This window comes from Polyodon spathula, chromosome 30, assembly GCF_017654505.1.
Source record: "Polyodon spathula isolate WHYD16114869_AA chromosome 30, ASM1765450v1, whole genome shotgun sequence".
Taxonomy (NCBI): domain Eukaryota; kingdom Metazoa; phylum Chordata; class Actinopteri; order Acipenseriformes; family Polyodontidae; genus Polyodon; species Polyodon spathula.
The window spans coordinates 560579-580721 of record NC_054563.1 but is presented as its reverse complement, the minus strand read 5'-3'; the positions used below and the strand labels follow the sequence as shown (position 1 = coordinate 580721).

Below are 20143 nucleotides of genomic sequence, written 5' to 3'. Positions count from 1 at the left end.
GACTGCTGCAAACCCCGTGTCTCTGTGCAAAGCTGTATTGAGAGCTGCAGCCCGCCTGACCCAAGAGGAAACGCAGGACTGCTGCAAACCCTGTGTCTCTGTGCAAAGCTGTATTGAGAGCTGCAGCCCGCCCGACCCAAGAGGAAACGCAGGACTGCTGCAAACCCTGTGTCTCTGTGCGGAGCTGTATTGAGAGCTGCAGCCCGCCCGACCCAAGAGGAAACGCAGGACTGCTGCAAACCCTGTGTCTCTGTGCGGAGCTGTATTGAGAGCTGCAGCCCGCCCGACCCAAGAGGAAACGCAGGACTGCTGCAAACCCTGTGTCTCTGTGCGGAGCTGTATTGAGAGCTGCAGCCCGCCCGACCCAAGAGGAAACGCAGGACTGCTGCAAACCCTGTGTCTCTGTGCGGAGCTGTATTGAGAGCTGCAGCCCGCCCGACCCAAGAGGAAACGCAGGACTGCTGCAAACCCTGTGTCTCTGTGCGGAGCTGTATTGAGAGCTGCAGCCCGCCCGACCCAAGAGGAAACGCAGGACTGCTGCAAACCCTGTGTCTCTGTGCAGAGCTGTATTGAGAGCTGCAGCCCGCCCGACCCAAGAGGAAACGCAGGACTGCTGCAAACCCTGTGTCTCTGTGCGGAGCTGTATTGAGAGCTGCAGCCCGCCCGACCCAAGAGGAAACGCAGGACTGCTGCAAACCCTGTGTCTCTGTGCGGAGCTGTATTGAGAGCTGCAGCCCGCCCGACCCAAGAGGAAACGCAGGACTGCTGCAAACCCTGTGTCTCTGTGCAGAGCTGTATTGAGAGCTGCAGCCCGCCCGACCCAAGAGGAAACGCAGGACTGCTGCAAACCCTGTGTCTCTGTGCAGAGCTGTATTGAGAGCTGCTGCTGTGCTCCTGCTCTAATTGAGAGCCTCCTGAAAGTAACTTGCAAGAGCCGGGGCTCTGCTAGCGCTGTTCTGTATGGGACGCTAATCAGATTAGATAGCAGTCTTGAGGAAGTGTACTTAGAGCCAGTTATATATGAAATGACTTGTGTCAATAGACTTCAAGCCTGCCGTGGCAGTCACTGACTGAAAACAAACAGTCGCTGGTATTTACGATTAACCCCTAACTTAAGATGATATTGCAAATGTCAGTGTTTACTGTACACCAGTTTCTAACTTTAACTATACTACCAATTTTATTTGGTTCTGATTTTGTTTGGGTTTTTTTGTTTTGCTCTTCCTTCAAAATTAGCAATGCTGTTCACCCTGCACAAGATGCAAATATCTAACACAATGTGATGTATATCTGTACAACAATAAAGAAACATACTTTTTAAATGCCCACGCTGTCCCACATTTCACCTAATACCTTCATGTATGTGTCTGTGTATGATCGGGTATGTGAAGATATTCATGTTTTGCTGTTTTGTCTCTTTTTTTAAAGGATTGATATCCTACACAGAATACCTATTCCTGCTGACTATTCTGACAAGTAAGTAACATTCTATTGGAACGGTATCTTTTAAATGAACCTGTTTGCAATATCAAAGTGTTTGTTTTGTGTTTTTTGCCACTGCGCTTACTCCTATCTGTGATTTAACTCCTGCGAAATTTCCATGTCAATGTTACAAAACGAGAAAGAAAGGAATAACTAGAGACCATGAATTACTTTCAAAGCAGTGGCAGTAGAAATCAGGGTAAGATTCGATCCAGGACGTTCTCATTAGGACAGTTTATTGGCAGCGTTGTCTGTATATAAAGTTGGATGGCTGGGAATGGGGGTTCCAGTAACTCGGCTGGAAAAGGCAGCTCAGTCTAGTTGAGTGCGGGGCCATGCTAGCTGGCAGTCCGTGTGCTCAGGTGTGTGTAACTGTCTGAGGAGTCAGAGCAGATTCTTATCTGCAGCTTCGGTGCCCTGGTGACATCATTATGGAGCAGATGCCCTGGACACCATGGCAACAGCACCCCCCCACTCTCCCTTCCGCTGCGGGTTAGTGTTCTAAACATGTGTGCAAGACTGGCTGCTGTCAGTGATCACTCTGTGTGTCTGCAGGAAGAGCAAGATTACATCCTTTAAAAACCAAGCGCTGGTTCAACATTAAACCAGCTGCCCTGGAGAGAGTTAACCCTGCAGACTGTCCCTGCAGTGCCTGGGAACTGTGATGCAAGGGATTGCAAACAAGAGAATCACACACACACACACACGCATACAGGAAGTCACAGTTATTAGGGCACACTGCTGATTCTTTTTTGTTTTGTAACTTTAATATGTTGATTGTACTGTATGGCTTATAGGGAGCCATATGCTGAAGGGTTTCCTTACTGTAGGCATCACGCTTTGCATTGCACAATTGGCTGCAAGTTGTTATTTTGGGAAAGTCTAAAATGCATGTATGTTGCAATGAAAGCCTGAAGCACATTCCTTGACAATACTGTATAGTCCTATCCTGAATGTCTGGTATGTAATGTATATGTGTGTGTGTGTATGTGTTGTATAGTGTCACATATGCATGTAATCGATGGAATGTGTTATTTCAGAACCGTGCACTGGATTTCATATTGCTTTCAAAATGCTTGATGTAGATGGCAATGAACAGGTGGACAAAAAGGAATTTTTGAAGGTATGTTGTCTTCTAAATGGAATGAATATAAAGCATTGTGGAAGGTTGGGTTACAGTGACATCCTCAGATGGATGGATGTCTGGGTGGTTGGATGTGGTTCTGTGTTTTGTCCTATATATATATTGAAGCACTACACTAGATGTGTGTTATTTTTTTTTTTTTTTCAACTTCAGGTTTGTGAACCTGTAAAACATAACCTGCTGTAAACGAGAGAGATATCACACACATGTGTATGTTACTGACATACTTGTGTGGGGCTGAAATATATTAATTTAAGATTAAGAGCATCATGCAACCCTCATGACCAAATAAACCTCAGGAGATACCTCCAGCACCTTGCAGACTCGATGGGCTGGTTTCAAAGCTGACTGAGCTGGAAGAGGTCTCCAGACCAGTCCCATGTACACTAGGGGATTCTGACAGCAGCAGACTTGATGGGCTGGTTTCAAAGCTGTCTGAACTGGAAGAGGTCTCCAGACCAGTCCCATGTACACTAGGGGATTCTGACAGCAAGCTTGTCAATGGAGCTCTGCAGAGCCGTCCTAGAGGAACTCAGGCATCTGTTATGACTTACTGTGTGGAATCAAAAGGTGTGCATGCATTCCATTGTGCAGCATCAACTCAGGCTGTCAGAATGAGGAATCCATGTGGAAATGCTTAACGTTACTGCTTGTTACTTGGTTTTCTATATAAATACTGTCTCGATTTTTTCACAGCAGGTTAGGTTACTGGGATTTCATGGTCTGCTCTCTGTGTTTAGAATGTTACCTTTAAGTTCTAGCCCAGGTTCTAGCTGACTGATTGAACAGAATTTGTGAAAAGCGGAATTTTAAAGAAAGCCTTTGTTCTGAATGTTCCGGAACCCTCTCACCCTCCGTTTCAGGTCTTTTTAAGAAAGACAATATTAAGGAGAAGTTCAAATGTTACTTTTAAAAATGTCTAGCTAGTACAGCTTTAAGAAGAAACTTTTCCATCCGCAAACGTTTTTATTGAGTGATGCATGGCATGTCAAGTATTTGGTTAAATGTTACAATTTTTATTGGTTTAGACACAATGGGGTTTGTTCAAAGTGTCCTTCAGTCTTTTGCTTAACTAGGAAAATATGGGTAATTTGTTTCCAACTGCTTTCAATATAAAACAATGCAGTGTAACCAGGCTTTTGCCTCATTCTGCAACAACATATCCCTCCTGGAAGACTCATAAAGGCTCTACCTATCGTTCTATAACTGGGTGGAGTGGCTCGTATGCTATTTCACTGTTTAAAAGATACTGGCCAGCTGTAATAGTCCATTGAGTCTGGGTTCACTGTTACCTGCTACTGTATATTGAGAGAGGGGTAACTGTCATAAAAATACCACAGTGGGGTGTCCATATGGAAGTGGTTTATCACAGAGCATGTGTTCACAGCGGGATCATTTCATAGCTTGCTTTCCCTGGATAGACTTTTTTTCTGCCCTCCCAAGATCAAAGGGCTTGCCAGGTGAGCCCAGCCCTGTGTTTAACCTTTCCTTGGGTGTCCCTTTAGCCCCAGACAAGCGGAATGAACTGTCTCTGTGGTTCAGGCACCAGGAAAGGATTAGAAACCAAACCTCTTGAAAATGTTCCTTTCATAGCATGACACACACTGCTGGCAAGCTGCTTTCGAATCCCCTTTTGTCAACACGTTCATTCTTAAGAATGTGTAAACTCATTTTTAAGATTAGAAATGTTTTCAAAAAAAGGTTATTGTTCCTTTTTTATTTAAGAATATTAAAAGCCAAGATGAAGATCTGTAAGTAGTTTAGTTTTGAAACTTGAACAAAACTGCAATGGTTTGTTTGAAAAAAAAAATAAAAACAACAATGCAGGAAATCAAAAGGTTAAAATTGAAAGTCGTTGTTTTACGCATGTGAGAATTTGCTCTCATTTTCGGAATCTCTAAACACGTAAGGTTCTAAAGCTGAATGTTCTGAATTCTGGTGGCTTTGCAGACCTGTGTTGACAGCGGTCCCCTGTGATAACGTGTCAGGATCTCCCAGTTAGCTGCACATGGTGCTCAGGATTTAGCTAGATGTGGGGGTGGCGGTGGGGAGACAAGCCAGAACTAACAGCGTCATTGAACAAGATTTTAAAGTGTCAATTCTGGTTTTGCCCAGTTGTGAGCTGCTTTTAGGGCTTAATTAATGATGCGTTCCTTGTTTTCGTTAATGCTGCCTTCTTCAAAAAAGGAATCTGCCAGGTATGTACCGTGCTGCTGACTTCATTGCAATAGTCATATCTGTAACAGAGGCAAGAACAGTCCCCTGATCAGAACCCTTTGCTCCCGTGTGTTATATTCTGTGTCAACGCGGTTTAGCCGTATACAGGAATTAGCTGTCGCAGGAACTAGTCTGCAAGGCTGAGTTACTGTTTCTGAGCTGGCTGCAATTGCATCCCATAGATTTGATTTACAAGCTGAATATTTGTCATTCTCAGAACGGATTGAGTTACCCCGGGAAAGCCATTTCAAAGGTGCTTCTGTTGCGCTTGCAAAAATTACAAAATCAGATTGCATGTAGTGTGAGTGTTACGTTTAGAATTGCATTTGTGTTTTTCTTTGTTTTAGTTTACGATGCAAATGAAACCCAGGAGTACAAACAATATCTTAGTGACAGTCATTAATAAATGCTATTATTTACAGTTTTAATGTGCATCAGTTTTGAGTTCCTGTTGGTCACACTACAGAGCATTGAAGTATCAGAGGGACTCTGAGTTACTGGGCTGGTTTAACTGTTATATGTTTGGCCTTTAGCTGAAAAACATCATTGGGAAGACAAAAGAAGTGAAAATGCTGAAAGACGACATGGAGGTAAGTAGCCTTTCTATTGTACCCATCCCATTAAATACCCTCAGGGAAAGATTTTATCTGGCAGTGAAACATATGAGCTCCCCTCCCTCCGAATGTCATGACAGGTTGGAAGGTAATTTGTCTGCATTCATCACTTTGATTAGCGCCTGCTTTCAAGTCCTCCTTTATAATAGGAAGCAGGGCAGAAGCTGAATCCGGGGGGTGACTCAGTTTTCACAGTGTGGTTCCTCTCTCCCCCCCCCCAGTAATCGGGGGTTGTGGCACCGCATACATCTGAGGAATGCTGCCTTTCATTTTACAATAAGAAATGCTTTGCCTGTCACATGGCCGAGGAGCATGAAGCTATGCCAGGGCTAATGGGGCTTGTTACCAATGATGCTGAAAGCTGAATAACCATTAGCGGTATGTTTCATGAAAAGAGGCTTGTCTTTCACCTCGCCTCTTCAGCAGGGTGAAAGGGACAGGGCCTATTTAGATGTCATGAGAAGAGTTCTGTTGAAATTCTTCTGGATGCCTCCATAGAAAAGCCTCGGCCCTCTTTGTTCCCTAAATGTTTCTGTCATGCCTAAAGAATGTTGCTTTAGTAGCAGTCAGTGGTAGTGAAAGAACAGCCCAACATGGTTCTTATATTTTAAAAGTTTTTGTGCAGGACTCAGAACGACCCACTTAGACTGAAGTCTCCTTGGGTAAAGTAAGTGGAAGAATACGGAAAAGTTTATATAATGTCATTTTATCTGTGCGATTGATGCAAAGTGATTGATTATGTACTTGCTGACAAAACCGAGCACAATGTTATTTAGAGTGAGAGGTCCGTCTAGTGCCAGATAACTACAGCTGTGTAAATTTATTAAAACAAATAAAACATCAAAAATATATAACAGCATTGATAAACTTAAAACTGACTATTGGAATAATTAGCTTCCACGTTTCAGCTTGCACCACCTTCAGATAGCATGGTAGAAATAACCAGGTAGACTGATGTTGCTGTTTCAGTAGGAGCGCTGCACAGGGACTTAGAGAAGAATGTTCTAAAACACTGAGACCCAGACAGTTCTGCGCTGGAGTTCCAACCCGGAAAGGATGCATTGTCTTCCAGCTTCAGTCCATGGGGGAATTAAGGTCTTCTGTACAGTATATATAAGGGTTAAACAGATACAAAGCTGACTTTATCTGTCAAGCCATTTGTCATGTTTTGTGCATGATCCCAGAGGGAAAAGCCTGTTGTTTGGTTTGCTTATCACAAGGGGGCGGTAGGTGGAACACGTGCCTGCCCAGCATGCGTTTGGAGTTAAATATAAATAAGTGAAATCTGTTCCAGGCCGTGCTGCTCCAACATGTTCCAGTGCCTGCTACAAACACACGGCACGGATAACATTGAGGTACAGCAGCATCACGGGCTGAATGTGTACATAGCTTACATGCTTATTTCTTTTCTTGTTGTTTGTTCTTTTTTAAAACCAGCTGAAGAAAGTCAAATTCACATTGAACTGAAAAACTGCAACACCACAAAATACATTCCACAACATTGACAGCCTTGAGTCCTGGGGAAAAAAAAGTCCATTCATTGTTGGCGTTTGCCAAAATAAATTGTAGTTCTTTTTAAAAGCTGTCTCTGTTGTCCAGCTGCATGCAATCCTGCACTCCTAACAATATTGGCAGTTCATCTAATTAGAAAAGATTACACCTCATAGATCCTATTAAAATATTTTCTTTTGGCATCTGCAGCTTGTCAGGATTAGAAACAGCACACTGAAAGAAGAAAGCCCTTAAAGAAATGCGGTCCCTGCGGAGCCCTGGTGTTTGATAGGAGGGCGTTGCTGTTTGCTTCATGCAAAGCATGTCTCTCTCAAAGCACAGCTTCACTTCTTTACAATATGTACGCTACGCTCACATTTCTCTGCCACAGCAATACACATAGCACTTCTGTTTGCATATAAATACATTTTTATGATTTCAGATTCAGCTTTGGAATTTGTTTTTTGTTTTTTTCTGTTCTGGAATGGTCTGGTACCAGCGTGTGGCACACGTCACAAAGTGTATGTGCAGTATGGACAGGTCACTTGTCCACTCAGGGACTGGGGCTGGTTAGCTGCTCAGCTGGGTGGAGGGCGGTTGTTATTCCTGCATTTCTTTTGGAGGTGTTGAATAAGTTCATAACTGGAGACTGCATAAGAACGGGCAGTTTTTCCATATGTGTTGTGTTTTGTTTTTCAGGACTGTGTGAATGAAAGCCCTGAGCAGATTAACACAACACTGCTGGTGTATCTGTTTGGCAGGGCTGGGAATCAGAAGCTCCAGTACCAGGAGTTTCAAAGGTACAATGCTTTCTTTCTCTTCTGTGCTGCTTGGATGAATCAGCTGGAAAACGCAAGAAGATACTGCCAGAGAAGAGCTGACGGGTCTTGTTGCAGGCAGCAATGGTTTGGCTATACGTAGTTACAGCAGTGCAGAATGCTGCTGCTGCTGCCCATGTCTTACCTCAACCAAGCCATGCGTCCCTGCTGCCCAATTCATGGCCTCACTGCACTCATTAGGGTAGACTGATAAGACTGGCAGTAGCCTTGAGTTTGTGATCTCTGCCACCTGCTTTATCAGTTAATATGCACAGTTAACCCCGTCTCCTATGGTATATTTGCTCGGGCTTTGGGTGGGCAAACAGCTCCTTTCTTATTGGAAGGGTACAAGCCTGGTGGAGATCAGGATTCTTTTTGAAATGCGGTATTAACACAAGGAGGATATGCATCAGGGCAGGGTTTGCCTATTAATGTCCTCCCCTTCCACTCACACACAGACGCACACACGCACACACACACACACGTACATGTACCCAGACAAACACGCTCACGCACATGTACCCAGGCGCACAGTAAGCTCTGCTCATGTCAGGTGTGTCTGTTGAAGTTTTGTTCTGTTGTTTTTGTTTTTAAACAGTGTGCTCACTGTGATTTAGATTTATTTATTTTTTTTAAGTCTCTGTATGTACACTCCATTAAAGTCGCTGCGTGATAGTAAAGTTTGTTTAGCGCCTGTTGCATAGCGTGGATGCTCCGGTGACTTTGTAACCACAGTGCAGGCAGGCAGGTATCACTTCTCAGGGCAGGCAGGCAGGTATCACTTCTCACTTGGTTTTTATTTGTTAGTAAATCAAGCAGATCATTTCTTGCTTTCCATTGTTGGCTGGAGAATGTGATTTGTATCGGCTGAGCTCTGACAGCAGTGCGCTGGGACAGGAAAGTCATTGTGGACTGATTACAGGACTGTGCTGCTGTTTGTACAAGAGATGAGTGACTGCGGGGAGCTACAGGCATAGATCATTGTCAAGGGGGGGTGGAGGGAGGGGTAGAGGCGATGGTATTTTAACACTGTGCCTGCTGCCTTCTCTTTTTTACAAAAATGGGCTACTAAAAGTGTATTCTATTCGTTATCCTGTTTTTACAGCAAGAGCTGGATTTAAAAAAAAATAGTAGGAGGCAGTGTGGTCCAGTGGTTAAAGTCCAGGGCTTGTAACCAGAATTCCAGCTCTGCCCTGCCACTGACTCACTGAGTGACCCTGAGCAAGTCACTTAAGCTCCTTGTGTTCCATCCTGCGGGTGAGGTGTTCAATCAACGTCCTATTGTAAGTGACTCTGCATATAATGCACAGTTCACAGCCGACCTCTGTAAAGCGCTTTGTGATGGTGCTCCACTACGAAAGGCGCTATATAAAAAAATAAGGAAGAAATACTAATTAAATAGCAATTAATAAAAAGGCCCCCTCTTTTTTGTTGATATTACCGATCGCTACAGACATTTTCAAGACATTAATGCACGCGTACGTTCTTTATTTTAGCTGTAAATGTTGCCTTTAAGAGTGTTATAAATTAGTAAGATGCAATTTGACAAAGTTCTGAGATCAATCAGCTACTAGGAACTGGACAAGCTTAAACTGGCCGAGTAGCCGCCTCTCGTTCGTACGTGTTATGTTCTTATGTATTATTGTTATCATTAATGTTATAATTATTCATAACCCTGTTTTTTTTTTCTTTTCAGAGCTTAGTTGCAACTTTTGCAAAGTCAGTTTTAAAGTATGGCATAGTGACTTTGAGCCAAGATTTATGCATCAGGTGAATAAAACATTGGAGAGAGAGGAAAAAAAAACAGGGTTGGATACTGAAGAGTGAGTAAGCAAGTGAAAACCGCCGACAGCCGGAGTGTGTTTATTATTGAACAGAGAAGATTAGTTCAGAGATTGTAGATCCCACCAGTTTTCGCACACTGTGTTATATGTACTCTTCTGTGAGCACTAGCTAATCGTACCCACCTCCTATATACTCCTGTTACCAACATCAACTGGAAACCACGTTACAAAGCAAATTAAAACACAGCGCTGAGGAGAATCGGGCACAAAACACCTGTGTGTTCCGCTCAACATCTTGTGCATCTGTTTCCCGGTATGTGTCCAGTGATTTCATCTCGTTTTATCCGAGGAACAAATAGTGGGTGGGTGCAGCCGTGTACACAAACTTCTTAACAGTCCAGATGTTCTGCGTTCGCTCGAGCTGCGATGGCAGAGTTCAGCATCACATCTGTTATGAAGATTGAGCTGAGGGAGTATTACTTCATACAGTCTGGCAGAATGTGAACTGGCAGCAGCGGTACAAACAATCGCTTGTGCAATCACTTTCAGTCTGATTGCCCCTGCCTTATTGCATCAGCATTGCTTAGGTAATCTAATTACTTTAACAAAGCCGGGATTTTTTTTTTTCTTTTAACTTTTTTTGTTTTAAACTAGAAAACCAATGCAATAAAACAATACCAACGCTGTATAAAAAAAATACCCTTGTATGTGCCCTTTGGTGGAATTATGGCGCCCCCTGCCGCTAAATAAGGGAGCAACAGCAGAGAGATTACAGTAGATCCCTGCCTTTATCTTGTAGTGCACATTAATTCATTGCCACTCTTAATTATTGTATTGAGTACACAACGGGCATCGGTTGAAACAAGCAAGCATATTTTGGTATCCCAGAAGGGTATTTTGTAAGTGGTTGCTTGTCTGCACTGCAGTTAGTTCCCTGTAAAGTGTGCTGTAGTAAAAGCACTGTACAGCTGTTGTATTTTGACTGATAGTTTTTACCCCTGTGTACTGCATCCCATTCTGCAGAATCTTCGTGCTTTTAGTAGGCACTTTACTGTCACAGACAAATGAGAATAAAAGCTGGAGAATGAAGCAGCAAATCAGATAACTAAACAAATTAAATAAATTGATTAGAGTGCACTCCCAGTGAAGAGGATTAAATACAGATTTATTTTTCTAATTCTAGGAGAGCAAGCCTTGCGTGTTGAGATTCTGTCTTATTCTGTCATTAATCGCAATGTCAATTTAGTACGTTAAACCGTAAGTGGAATGCAGCTTACCTGTGTCGCCGGGGCGCGAGCTGAAGCATTTCTCTGCTCAGCTGCGTTTGGCGGTCCTGTGTTTTAAAGGGGGCGTGTGTGCTTATGTCTGCTAGGTTCATGGAGGATCTGCAAGCTGAAATGCAGGAGATGGAGTTCATGCAGTTTTCCAAAGGCATGGGCACCATGAGGAGAGAGGACTTTGCAGAGTGGCTGCTGCACTACACTAACGAAGAGGACAATGAAGCCTACTGGGAGAACATGAGGAAGAGGATTCCGCCAGGCCAGGTGGGAGCCCCGGGGACCAGCGCAGTGCACTCCTAGCTCGGAGAGTAGAAACTCGTGCAGTAAAGCAAGCACCGGGGGAGCCGTTTGTATTCGAGTCTGATTTGCACGTTGTCCATGATGCGTGGAAATGGAAACGGGTACCACCGGGGGAGCTGACGTCTTTCTCTATTTCTATCTTTTTTTTTTTTCTCCAGAGCATCAGTTTTGAAGAGTTTAAATCTTTTTGTCTGTTCACCAACAACATGGATGATTTTGCCTTCACTATGAAAATGATCAGTGAAGCCAACCGGCCCATTAAAATGGGTAAGTGTTATCTCCTGAGAATCGACCCGCCCCCTTGCTTTGGGGATTCCTGGTGTCTTCATTGTTTTATTAGGTGACACTTTGTTGCAGTGGAGAGCGTATGGAATGTGTTGCCATGCCATGTTACTGATGCTGAATCAAAGGGGTGCCTTTAAGACCCAGTCTGACTTGTTTGCGGGATTAATCAGCTACAAGGGGATCTTATGTTCTTTCTTTATGTTCTTAATTTGGTTTATTCTCAAAATAGTTGTATACAAAACTTTGCAAACCATGAGGTTGGCACTGGCAGCCCCTTTAAGTGCAGTTTATCATATTCATGTGTATATATCGGTCTCTATGAGACCTGCTGTGCCATTCTGTCTCATTGGTGCCTTGGTAAACACTTCTACACGCTGCAGACCAGAAACAAGGTTTTTTGTTTTTTTTGTTTTGTTCCCCCCCCACCTCCCTTAGCCGAATTCAAAAGGGCCGTGATGATCGCGACGGGACATGAGCTGTCTGAGAGCGTTCTGGACACTGTCTTCAAGATATTCGACCTGGACGGAGACAACTGCCTCAGCCACAAGGAGTTCCTGGGAGTGATGAATGACCGAATCCAGCGCGGGTTAAAGGTAAAAACAGTGAATAACAAGTGCATTCACAAAACCAGAGTTATCAAACGTGTGATGCAGAAATGTCACGGTGATGTAATCGTCCCTAGCGTGCTACTTGACGTAGCAGCTGTGCATTGTTTCTGTCTCGCCCCTTGTCTGGCACTGTTAGAGTGGAGGGTGTAGAGTACATGATGACACCCAAGTTGGGGCCAGTGGGGTTGAAACTGCTGCTCTTCACAAATCTGTCCATTTTTCTTTGTCTGTGTGGAGAACATGTTTTAGTGGTTGCCTTGGACCACTCCGAACAAGCTGGGAAGTGACGTACACGTATTGCAAGCTGCGTGCTAATTGAGGTTTTGCAATGTGGTGTTTAACCAGTCCCACTAGAGGGCGCTATCTGATGAAAAAACTGATTACAGCCTCACACCATCAGGTGTTGAATTCCAAAGCTTGTGCTTTGCTGATGTTATTAGATTTTTCAGTTAAGAGTGATTGCTGGAATACGCAAAAGGAGAAAGCTGCAGCACCCCTCGATCCCTGCGTACAGTAACCAGGCTTCATTTGTATAACAGGTGCAACCCCAGCAGGGAATCCAGGGCTACTGGAAGTGTGTGAAGAGAGAGACTCTGAAAGGGGCACAGGAAGCTTTGCGGCAGACCGGGAGAAGCCCCTTCTGATTCCTGCCCGACCTGCGTCTTCTTTCACTCGCTGATTCTTTATACTTGCACGCAGGGGTTGCAGTGTCTCTGCAATGATATAATATTACTTTGTTTGGTTGTTGGTTTCCACAAATGTTTTGGTATCGCTCTCAATTATTCTTTAAAGTGACTCTAGTGTTTTTTAGTTGGTTTCTAATAAGATCCCCTATAAACAGGCAATAATGGGTTTTTTTGTTTTGTTTTTATATTATTTTAATAACAAAATGAATGATTCAGAATGTTTTTCTAGTATTTTTATTATTGAATGTGTTGCAAATTATGGAAAATAAAATACCCAAAATATGTGCTGTCTTCCCCTCCGGCTCCTCTTATTCTATCACTACTTACCATTACATCCTGCCAGATTCACAAAGCATTAATGTTATCGTTTTAACTAACCTGGGGTGCTTTTTAAAGAAGCCAAACCTCATGAATATCAAACTGTGTTTCATTCGTTAAAAAAGATCTTTAAACAGCTGATAAGTTGACCCTTTGTGAATATTCAAACTGTGCAATAACTCCTGTCTTTGTCACATGGCATGACTGTTGTATTTCATTCCTTTTTTATCGAATGAATCACGTTATACTTGTTAGATTATGTCATCATCACTGGAGAAATAAAAATACATGTTTAAAATGTACAATCGTGGCATTAAAGCAACTGTTCATCTGTAAAATGTACAATCGTGGCATTAAAGCGACTGTTCATCTGTAAAATGTACAATCGTGGCATTAAAGCAACTGTTCATCTGTAAAGTGCAGAAACATGGCACTGATTTCATGCAGCTCTGTGCTCACTTTAACTGAACTGACTGGAATAGCGTCTGCATGTTGTTTGCTGTGTGCTCAGCTCGTGGAGTGCCTGTGTTTTTGCATGTAACCGGTCACATGGGTTCAGGGTGGAGACGCTCCCCACCTGAATGTGTTTCAAAGCGTACTCTCTGTTGGGTGAGTCTGAATCTGTATCTGAACATGATTTTGTGAGTGGTGTTGGACGAGTACTACAGGTTTTGTCTTTTTGTTTTTTATTAAATGTATAGCGAATAGAATAAAGCTTGTACTTTTTGCAGACTTGGCTGCTTTTGTCTGGTTTATGTTTGCATTTTATGGAACAGACTTTGAAAAATATTCATGACATGTACTTTAAAAAATAAATAAAACTAGGCACCAGTTAATTAATCTGACGGAATTACTGGTAACCAGAATGAACTCGCTTTAGCATTGTGAATTGTGATAGGTAATGCATAATTAAAAAAAATTATAATAATCTTACTTATTTTAACATCCATAAAGTTATTGTGATTTAGGTTTTGAAAATCCTTATACCACATAATAATACAACACTAAGCACTAACGCTGACCACGACTACAGTACAGAACTACAAGCTGTATATAGAGGGAACGCTGAGCTGCATTGCACGCTTCAGATATGTAAAATAGCAATAATAATTGAATAGAACTGAGGACTATGCAGAGACAGTTATGCCAATCACAGCAAGTCTACTTAAAGAAAACTCAGTTCAGTTCAATCACCTGTGTTTACATATTAAGGGAAAACACAGTACAGTGTAGCCTTGACTGTGAAGCATCCAGAAGCATTGTACTCCACAGCACTAGATTAAAATATGTGATCATTTGGGTAGGACCCCAGTCTCATTGCTAAATGCTGATATTATAAATCAGAAGCCTTTACTCTGCCTTCGTAGAGGCTGATATGGTGACTGAACAAAGCCAGCAGTTCTTACACTGTACTACATTGGCTTGCCCTCCTGCTGGTTATGCACCAACAGCATGCAATATGGCACTGTGTGTGTGTGTGTGTGTGTGTGTCCCCGCAAAACAGTTGCACAACCAGTCATGCTTTCCACATATCCACTCGCCACCTCATTGCAGGTCATCCAAACTAGAACCCTTACCCTCAGCTTGCAGGAACTATGAACCCAAATGCCCTCTTAACCAGCACGGCTGTACACATTCTTTGTGTCCCTGGTTAATTTGCCATGCAGGATTACTTTGTAGTCTAGATGGTGGTCTGATTGCCTGTCAGCCTTGACAGAATCCAGTCAGTTTAACAGCTGACACCGCTGGGTTTTTCCGCGGTAGCTCCTCCAGTGATCGACAGGTGCAGGCAGCGGCACAGCTAGCGGTGTGGAACGGGACGGAGCTCGTCTGGGCATTCAGCCACACTAGTCTGAGCCTGGGACATCTCATTACTTTTCCCATAGCCAGGCACCACACAGCCTCCCAACATCCGAATTATTGAACTTGTCCCGTGCATCATTTCTGATAATGAGCTGCTATGATGAGATTAAGGTTTGCTGGCATACACACAGCACAAAAAAAAAAAAAAAAAAAAAAAAACCCTGACAAAATCAAACCGTATTTACTGAGCTTTGTGCTTTCATGGACAAGAACTTAGTCCCGTTTTGTTTGGAATAGTACAGTAGTTTATTCTAAATTGTGTTTTCTCATGAAAGTAGTAAAGTAGCAAATAGATAAATGTAAAACTGCAAGAACCAGAGTCTTGTTTTTAGGTCAACTTGACTTAGTTTCTTATCGTTTTCACTTTACAGTTATGATCAAATTCTGAATCAGCCTATTGGAATGGTATTTTAATGGTATTTTAAGATCTTTAAACAGGATAGTCTTTCAAGGAATCAGGGGTATTGAGCCCTTGCTTTTTGTGAGAATTTGTGAATCTTAAAGAACGCAGAGTCTGCCCTGAATTAACCAGCTCGCTAATGCATCACAATATGAACGTGGCAAGATGGGTAGGATAAAAAGTCACTTCTTGAGAAAAAATGGGATCTGAAGGTTGTGCAGCTGGCAGGAAACACATGCACTTGTTCAATCTTGAGCAGCGTAACTAGAAACAGTGCAGTGATGTAACGAGCACAGACACAATGCTATTCCATCTGCTTCTCGTTGCTCCAGATCACACAGGACAGCTTCGAGGATACAGAAACACAATAGGAGGGGTTTTTACAATTGAAATCAGAGTGACTTCACAGTTTTTAAATGCCAGGCAAAAACATACAGCACAAGCTTGTATTACACCTCATTTTAGGAAATCTGAGACTTTATCCCTCTGTGGAACCAAGTAAAAATATTTATTTGTTCAAGAAAGAACTTTGATGAGTAACAGCCGGGTTTAGACATCCCAATCAATTAAACAGCATGCATTGCAGTTTCTAATGTTTGTGTCATAGATCTATCGGCATGTGGAACATCTTGCTTTTTTTCTGGCCCATTGCGACACATCAAGATGTTCCTGTTTTAGATCTTCATTAGTTTTTTGTCACTTAATAAAAATGCTGGGCGTCGTTTATTTTTGATTGTTTTGCATTTCGCCTCCCTTAATCAAGAGCTGCTGTTAATTTCACAGGCTTACCGCAATCTGTCCCTCGACAATGGAGTTCATATTTGCGCAGATTTGTGTTTTTTTTTTTTTTTTTTTAACCCTTTCATGCATGACCCAGTGAAAATAGCCAAAAAATTTTGGAAACATAATAAATATATTTTCCATTGAAAATGTTTTCTTGTTTTTCACAGCTTTATATGCTGGAATAAATGGCGTCCTCTTATGAGACGATCATGCATTTGCGTCTTGCATTCATCCTCCTACAAAGACTGGAAGAGAGAGTTTCACCATGCATGGAATGTTTAAAGAGCAAGCTTTTCATTTCTCTGGCTATTTAATGGGTTCTGAAAGCAGTCTGAGGGGTCCTGGACTCTACTGATCCAATACTGACTTCTTATCATGCTTCTTCAGATCTGCCTTTACCTTATCGTGAGCTTGTCTGGAGAATCCTAGGTGCCAGGACTGAACAGCTGTCCTCATTCCTTTCAAAGCATGTGTCAACATGCCCTTCAACTCTGCCAGCCCACCTACGCTCTGTCTATATAAATGGAGAGCAGCTAGATAAAGGCAGGTTTAGAGAAAAGCGACTGCAACTCAGTATTGGAGCAACAGCTTGCAAACACAATAAATGGTACAGAGAACGGGGGGAAAAAACCCAATTAAAATGAATATGTTTAATATGGTAAAGGATACAACCCCAGGTATCAGATGTAATGTGTACAGCCTCTTGTGCAATAGCACTTTGCAGCACTGAAATTAAAAAAAAAAACTACGAATGTGGTTAATGCATGATCAGGGCATGTCAACAATACTCTGTAATATTCTTTACTGAAATACCATTCGTTCATTCACTGGCTTTCATGTGTAAAGGACTGTATTATAGGTTGGGAAAGAATTGCCCACCTGTAATATAATCACAAAAACACCAATGGCTTTATTAATCAAGCCAGGATGCAGCTGGTAGCAGTGCAGGGCTGACGGAACTGAGGAGATGTGTTGATAGCTTCTAGTGCAAATTGGGAAGGTGGGCTGCAGAGTTTCAAACACGCTGCAGTCTGGAAAAGCTCTGAGTGTTTGTTTATTTAGACAAGAGAACCCAGCTGATATGCAGCATATGGTTCCCAGTGACTTCCTTTCGGCAGAGGAAGCACATACTGACAATACATTAACAGTGAAAAATAAATGAATAAATAACAAGGAGCGGCCAGCATCATCCACCGGCTCAACGGGCTGTGAAACAGGATCTATCCAGAGACACCCAATACAAAACTATCAATCCGGAGACACCCAGTACAGAACTATCAATCCGGAGACACCCAGTACAGAACTATCAATCCGGAGACACCCAGTACAGAACTATCAATCCGGAGACACCCAGTACAGAACTATCAATCCGGAGACACCCAGTACAGAACTATCAATCCGGAGACACCCAGTACAGAACTATCAATCCGGAGACACCCAATACAAAACTATCAATCCGGAGACACCCAATACAGAACTATCAATCCGGAGACACCCAGTACAGAACTATCAATCCGGAGACACCCAATACAGAACTATCAATCCGGAGACACCCAGTACAGAACTATCAATCCGGAGACACCCAGTACAGAACTATCAATCCGGAGACACCCAGTACAGAACTATCAATCCGGAGACACCCAGTACAGAACTATCAATCCGGAGACACCCAGTACAGAACTATCAATCCGGAGACACCCAGTACAGAACTATCAATCCGGAGACACCCAGTACAGAACTATCAATCCGGAGACACCCAGTACAGAACTATCAATCCGGAGACACCCAGTACAGAACTATCCCGGAGACACCCAGTACAGAACTATCAATCCGGAGACACCCAGTACAGAACTATCAATCCGGAGACACCCAGTACAGAACTATCAATCCGGAGACACCCAGTACAATCCGGAACTATCAATCCGGAGACACCCAATACAGAACTATCAATCCGGAGACACCCAGTACAGAACTATCAATCCGGAGACACCCAGTACAGAACTATCAATCCGGAGACACCCAGTACAGAACTATCAATCCGGAGACACCCAGTACAGAACTATCAATCCGGAGACACCCAGTACAGAACTATCAATCCGGAGACACCCAGTACAGAACTATCAATCCGGAGACACCCAGTACAGAACTATCAATCCGGAGACACCCAGTACAGAACTATCAATCCGGAGACACCCAGTACAGAACTATCAATCCGGAGACACCCAGTACAGAACTATCAATCCGGAGACACCCAGTACAGAACTATCAATCCGGAGACACCCACAGTACAGAACTATCAATCCGGAGACACCCAGTACAGAACTATCAATCCGGAGACACCCAGTACAGAACTATCAATCCGGAGACACCCAGTACAGAACTATCAATCCGGAGACACCCAATACAGAACTATCAATCCGGAGACACCCAATACAGAACTATCAATCCGGAGACACCCAATACAGAACTATCAATCCGGAGACACCCAGTACAGAACTATCAATCCGGAGACACCCAGTACAGAACTATCAATCCGGAGACACCCAATACAGAACTATCAATCCGGAGACACCCAATACAGAACTATCAATCCGGAGACACCCAGTACAGAACTATCAATCCGGAGACACCCAGTACAGAACTATCAATCCGGAGACACCCAATACAGAACTATCAATCCGGAGACACCCAATACAAAACTATCAATCCGGAGACACCCAATACAAAACTATCAATCCGGAGACACCCAATACAGAACTATCAATCCGGAGACACCCAATACAAAACTATCAATCCGGAGACACCCAATACAGAACTATCAATCCGGAGACACCCAGTACAGAACTATCAATCCGGAGACACCCAATACAGAACTATCAATCCGGAGACACCCAATACAGTATCAATCCGGAGACACCCAGTACAAAACTATCAATCCGGAGACACCCAGTACATAACTATCAATCCGGAGACACCCAGTACAGAACTATCAATCCGGAGACACCCAGTACAGAACTATCAATCCGGAGACACCCAGTACAGAACTATCAATCCGGAGACACCCAGTACAGAACTATCAATCCGGAGACACCCAACAGAACTATCAATCCGGAGACACCCAATACAGAACTATCAATCCGGAGACACCCAGTACAGAACTATCAATCCGGAGACACCCAGTACAGAACTATCAATCCGGAGACACCCAGTACAGAACTATCAATCCGGAGACACCCAGTACAGAACTATCAATCCGGAGACACCCAGTACAGAACTATCAATCCGGAGACACCCAGTACAGAACTATCAATACCCATCAATCCGGAGACACCCAGTACAGAACTATCAATCCGGAGACACCCAGTACAGAACTATCAATCCGGAGACACCCAGTACAGCCCGGAGACACCCAGGAGACACCCAGGAACTATCAATCCGGAGACACCCAGTACAGAACTATCAATCCGGAGACACCCAATACAGAACTATCAATCCGGAGACACCCAATACAGAACTATCAATCCGGAGACACCCAATACAGAACTATCAATCCGGAGACACCCAGTACAGAACTATCAATCCGGAGACACCCAATACAGAACTATCTGTCCACTTGTGCACTCGTCACTGTGGGTGAATACCTTATAGAAACTTGTGATTATACCATGAGAGCCTCCTGTAAATCCTGTAAAATGCATAGTAAATGCATGTTAAAGAGTGATATAGCAACATTTAACCATAGGAATCAAAGCACAAATATGCAATATGCCAACTCCACCAGCTGCACTGCACAGATCAAGCACTAGCCCAGAGTCGTCACTTCAGACGGTTGACGTAAGGAGACCACCCACACACACACACACACACATTATTTCCATTTGCTAGTTTCAAATCCAGCTGCACTGCACAGATCAAGCATGGGCTCCTGCTAGTTTCAAATCCAGCTGCACTGCACAGATCAAGCATGGACTCCTGCTAGTTTCAAATCCAGCTGCACTGCACAGATCAAGCATGGGCTCCTGCTAGTTTCAAATCCAGCTGCACTGCACAGATCAAGCATGGGCTCCTGC

General features: G+C 43.3%; 1 protein-coding gene across 3 annotated transcripts in view; it reads left to right on the top strand.

Moving 5' to 3' along the window:
* The window catches only part of micu2 (mitochondrial calcium uptake 2), an 86800-nt gene extending 73043 nt beyond the window's left edge, over nucleotides 1-13757 (top strand). For all 3 annotated transcript variants that reach the window (XM_041233295.1, XM_041233293.1, XM_041233292.1), the window contains 8 exons: nucleotides 1429-1476; nucleotides 2523-2605; nucleotides 5377-5433; nucleotides 7648-7748; nucleotides 10923-11094; nucleotides 11289-11397; nucleotides 11851-12008; nucleotides 12563-13757. In XM_041233295.1, the coding sequence (XP_041089229.1) occupies nucleotides 1429-1476; nucleotides 2523-2605; nucleotides 5377-5433; nucleotides 7648-7748; nucleotides 10923-11094; nucleotides 11289-11397; nucleotides 11851-12008; nucleotides 12563-12667 (833 nt within the window). In that variant the 3' untranslated portion in view covers nucleotides 12668-13757. The remainder of the gene's footprint in view (nucleotides 1-1428; nucleotides 1477-2522; nucleotides 2606-5376; nucleotides 5434-7647; nucleotides 7749-10922; nucleotides 11095-11288; nucleotides 11398-11850; nucleotides 12009-12562) is intronic.
* The last annotated feature ends 6386 nt before the right edge of the window (nucleotides 13758-20143 follow it).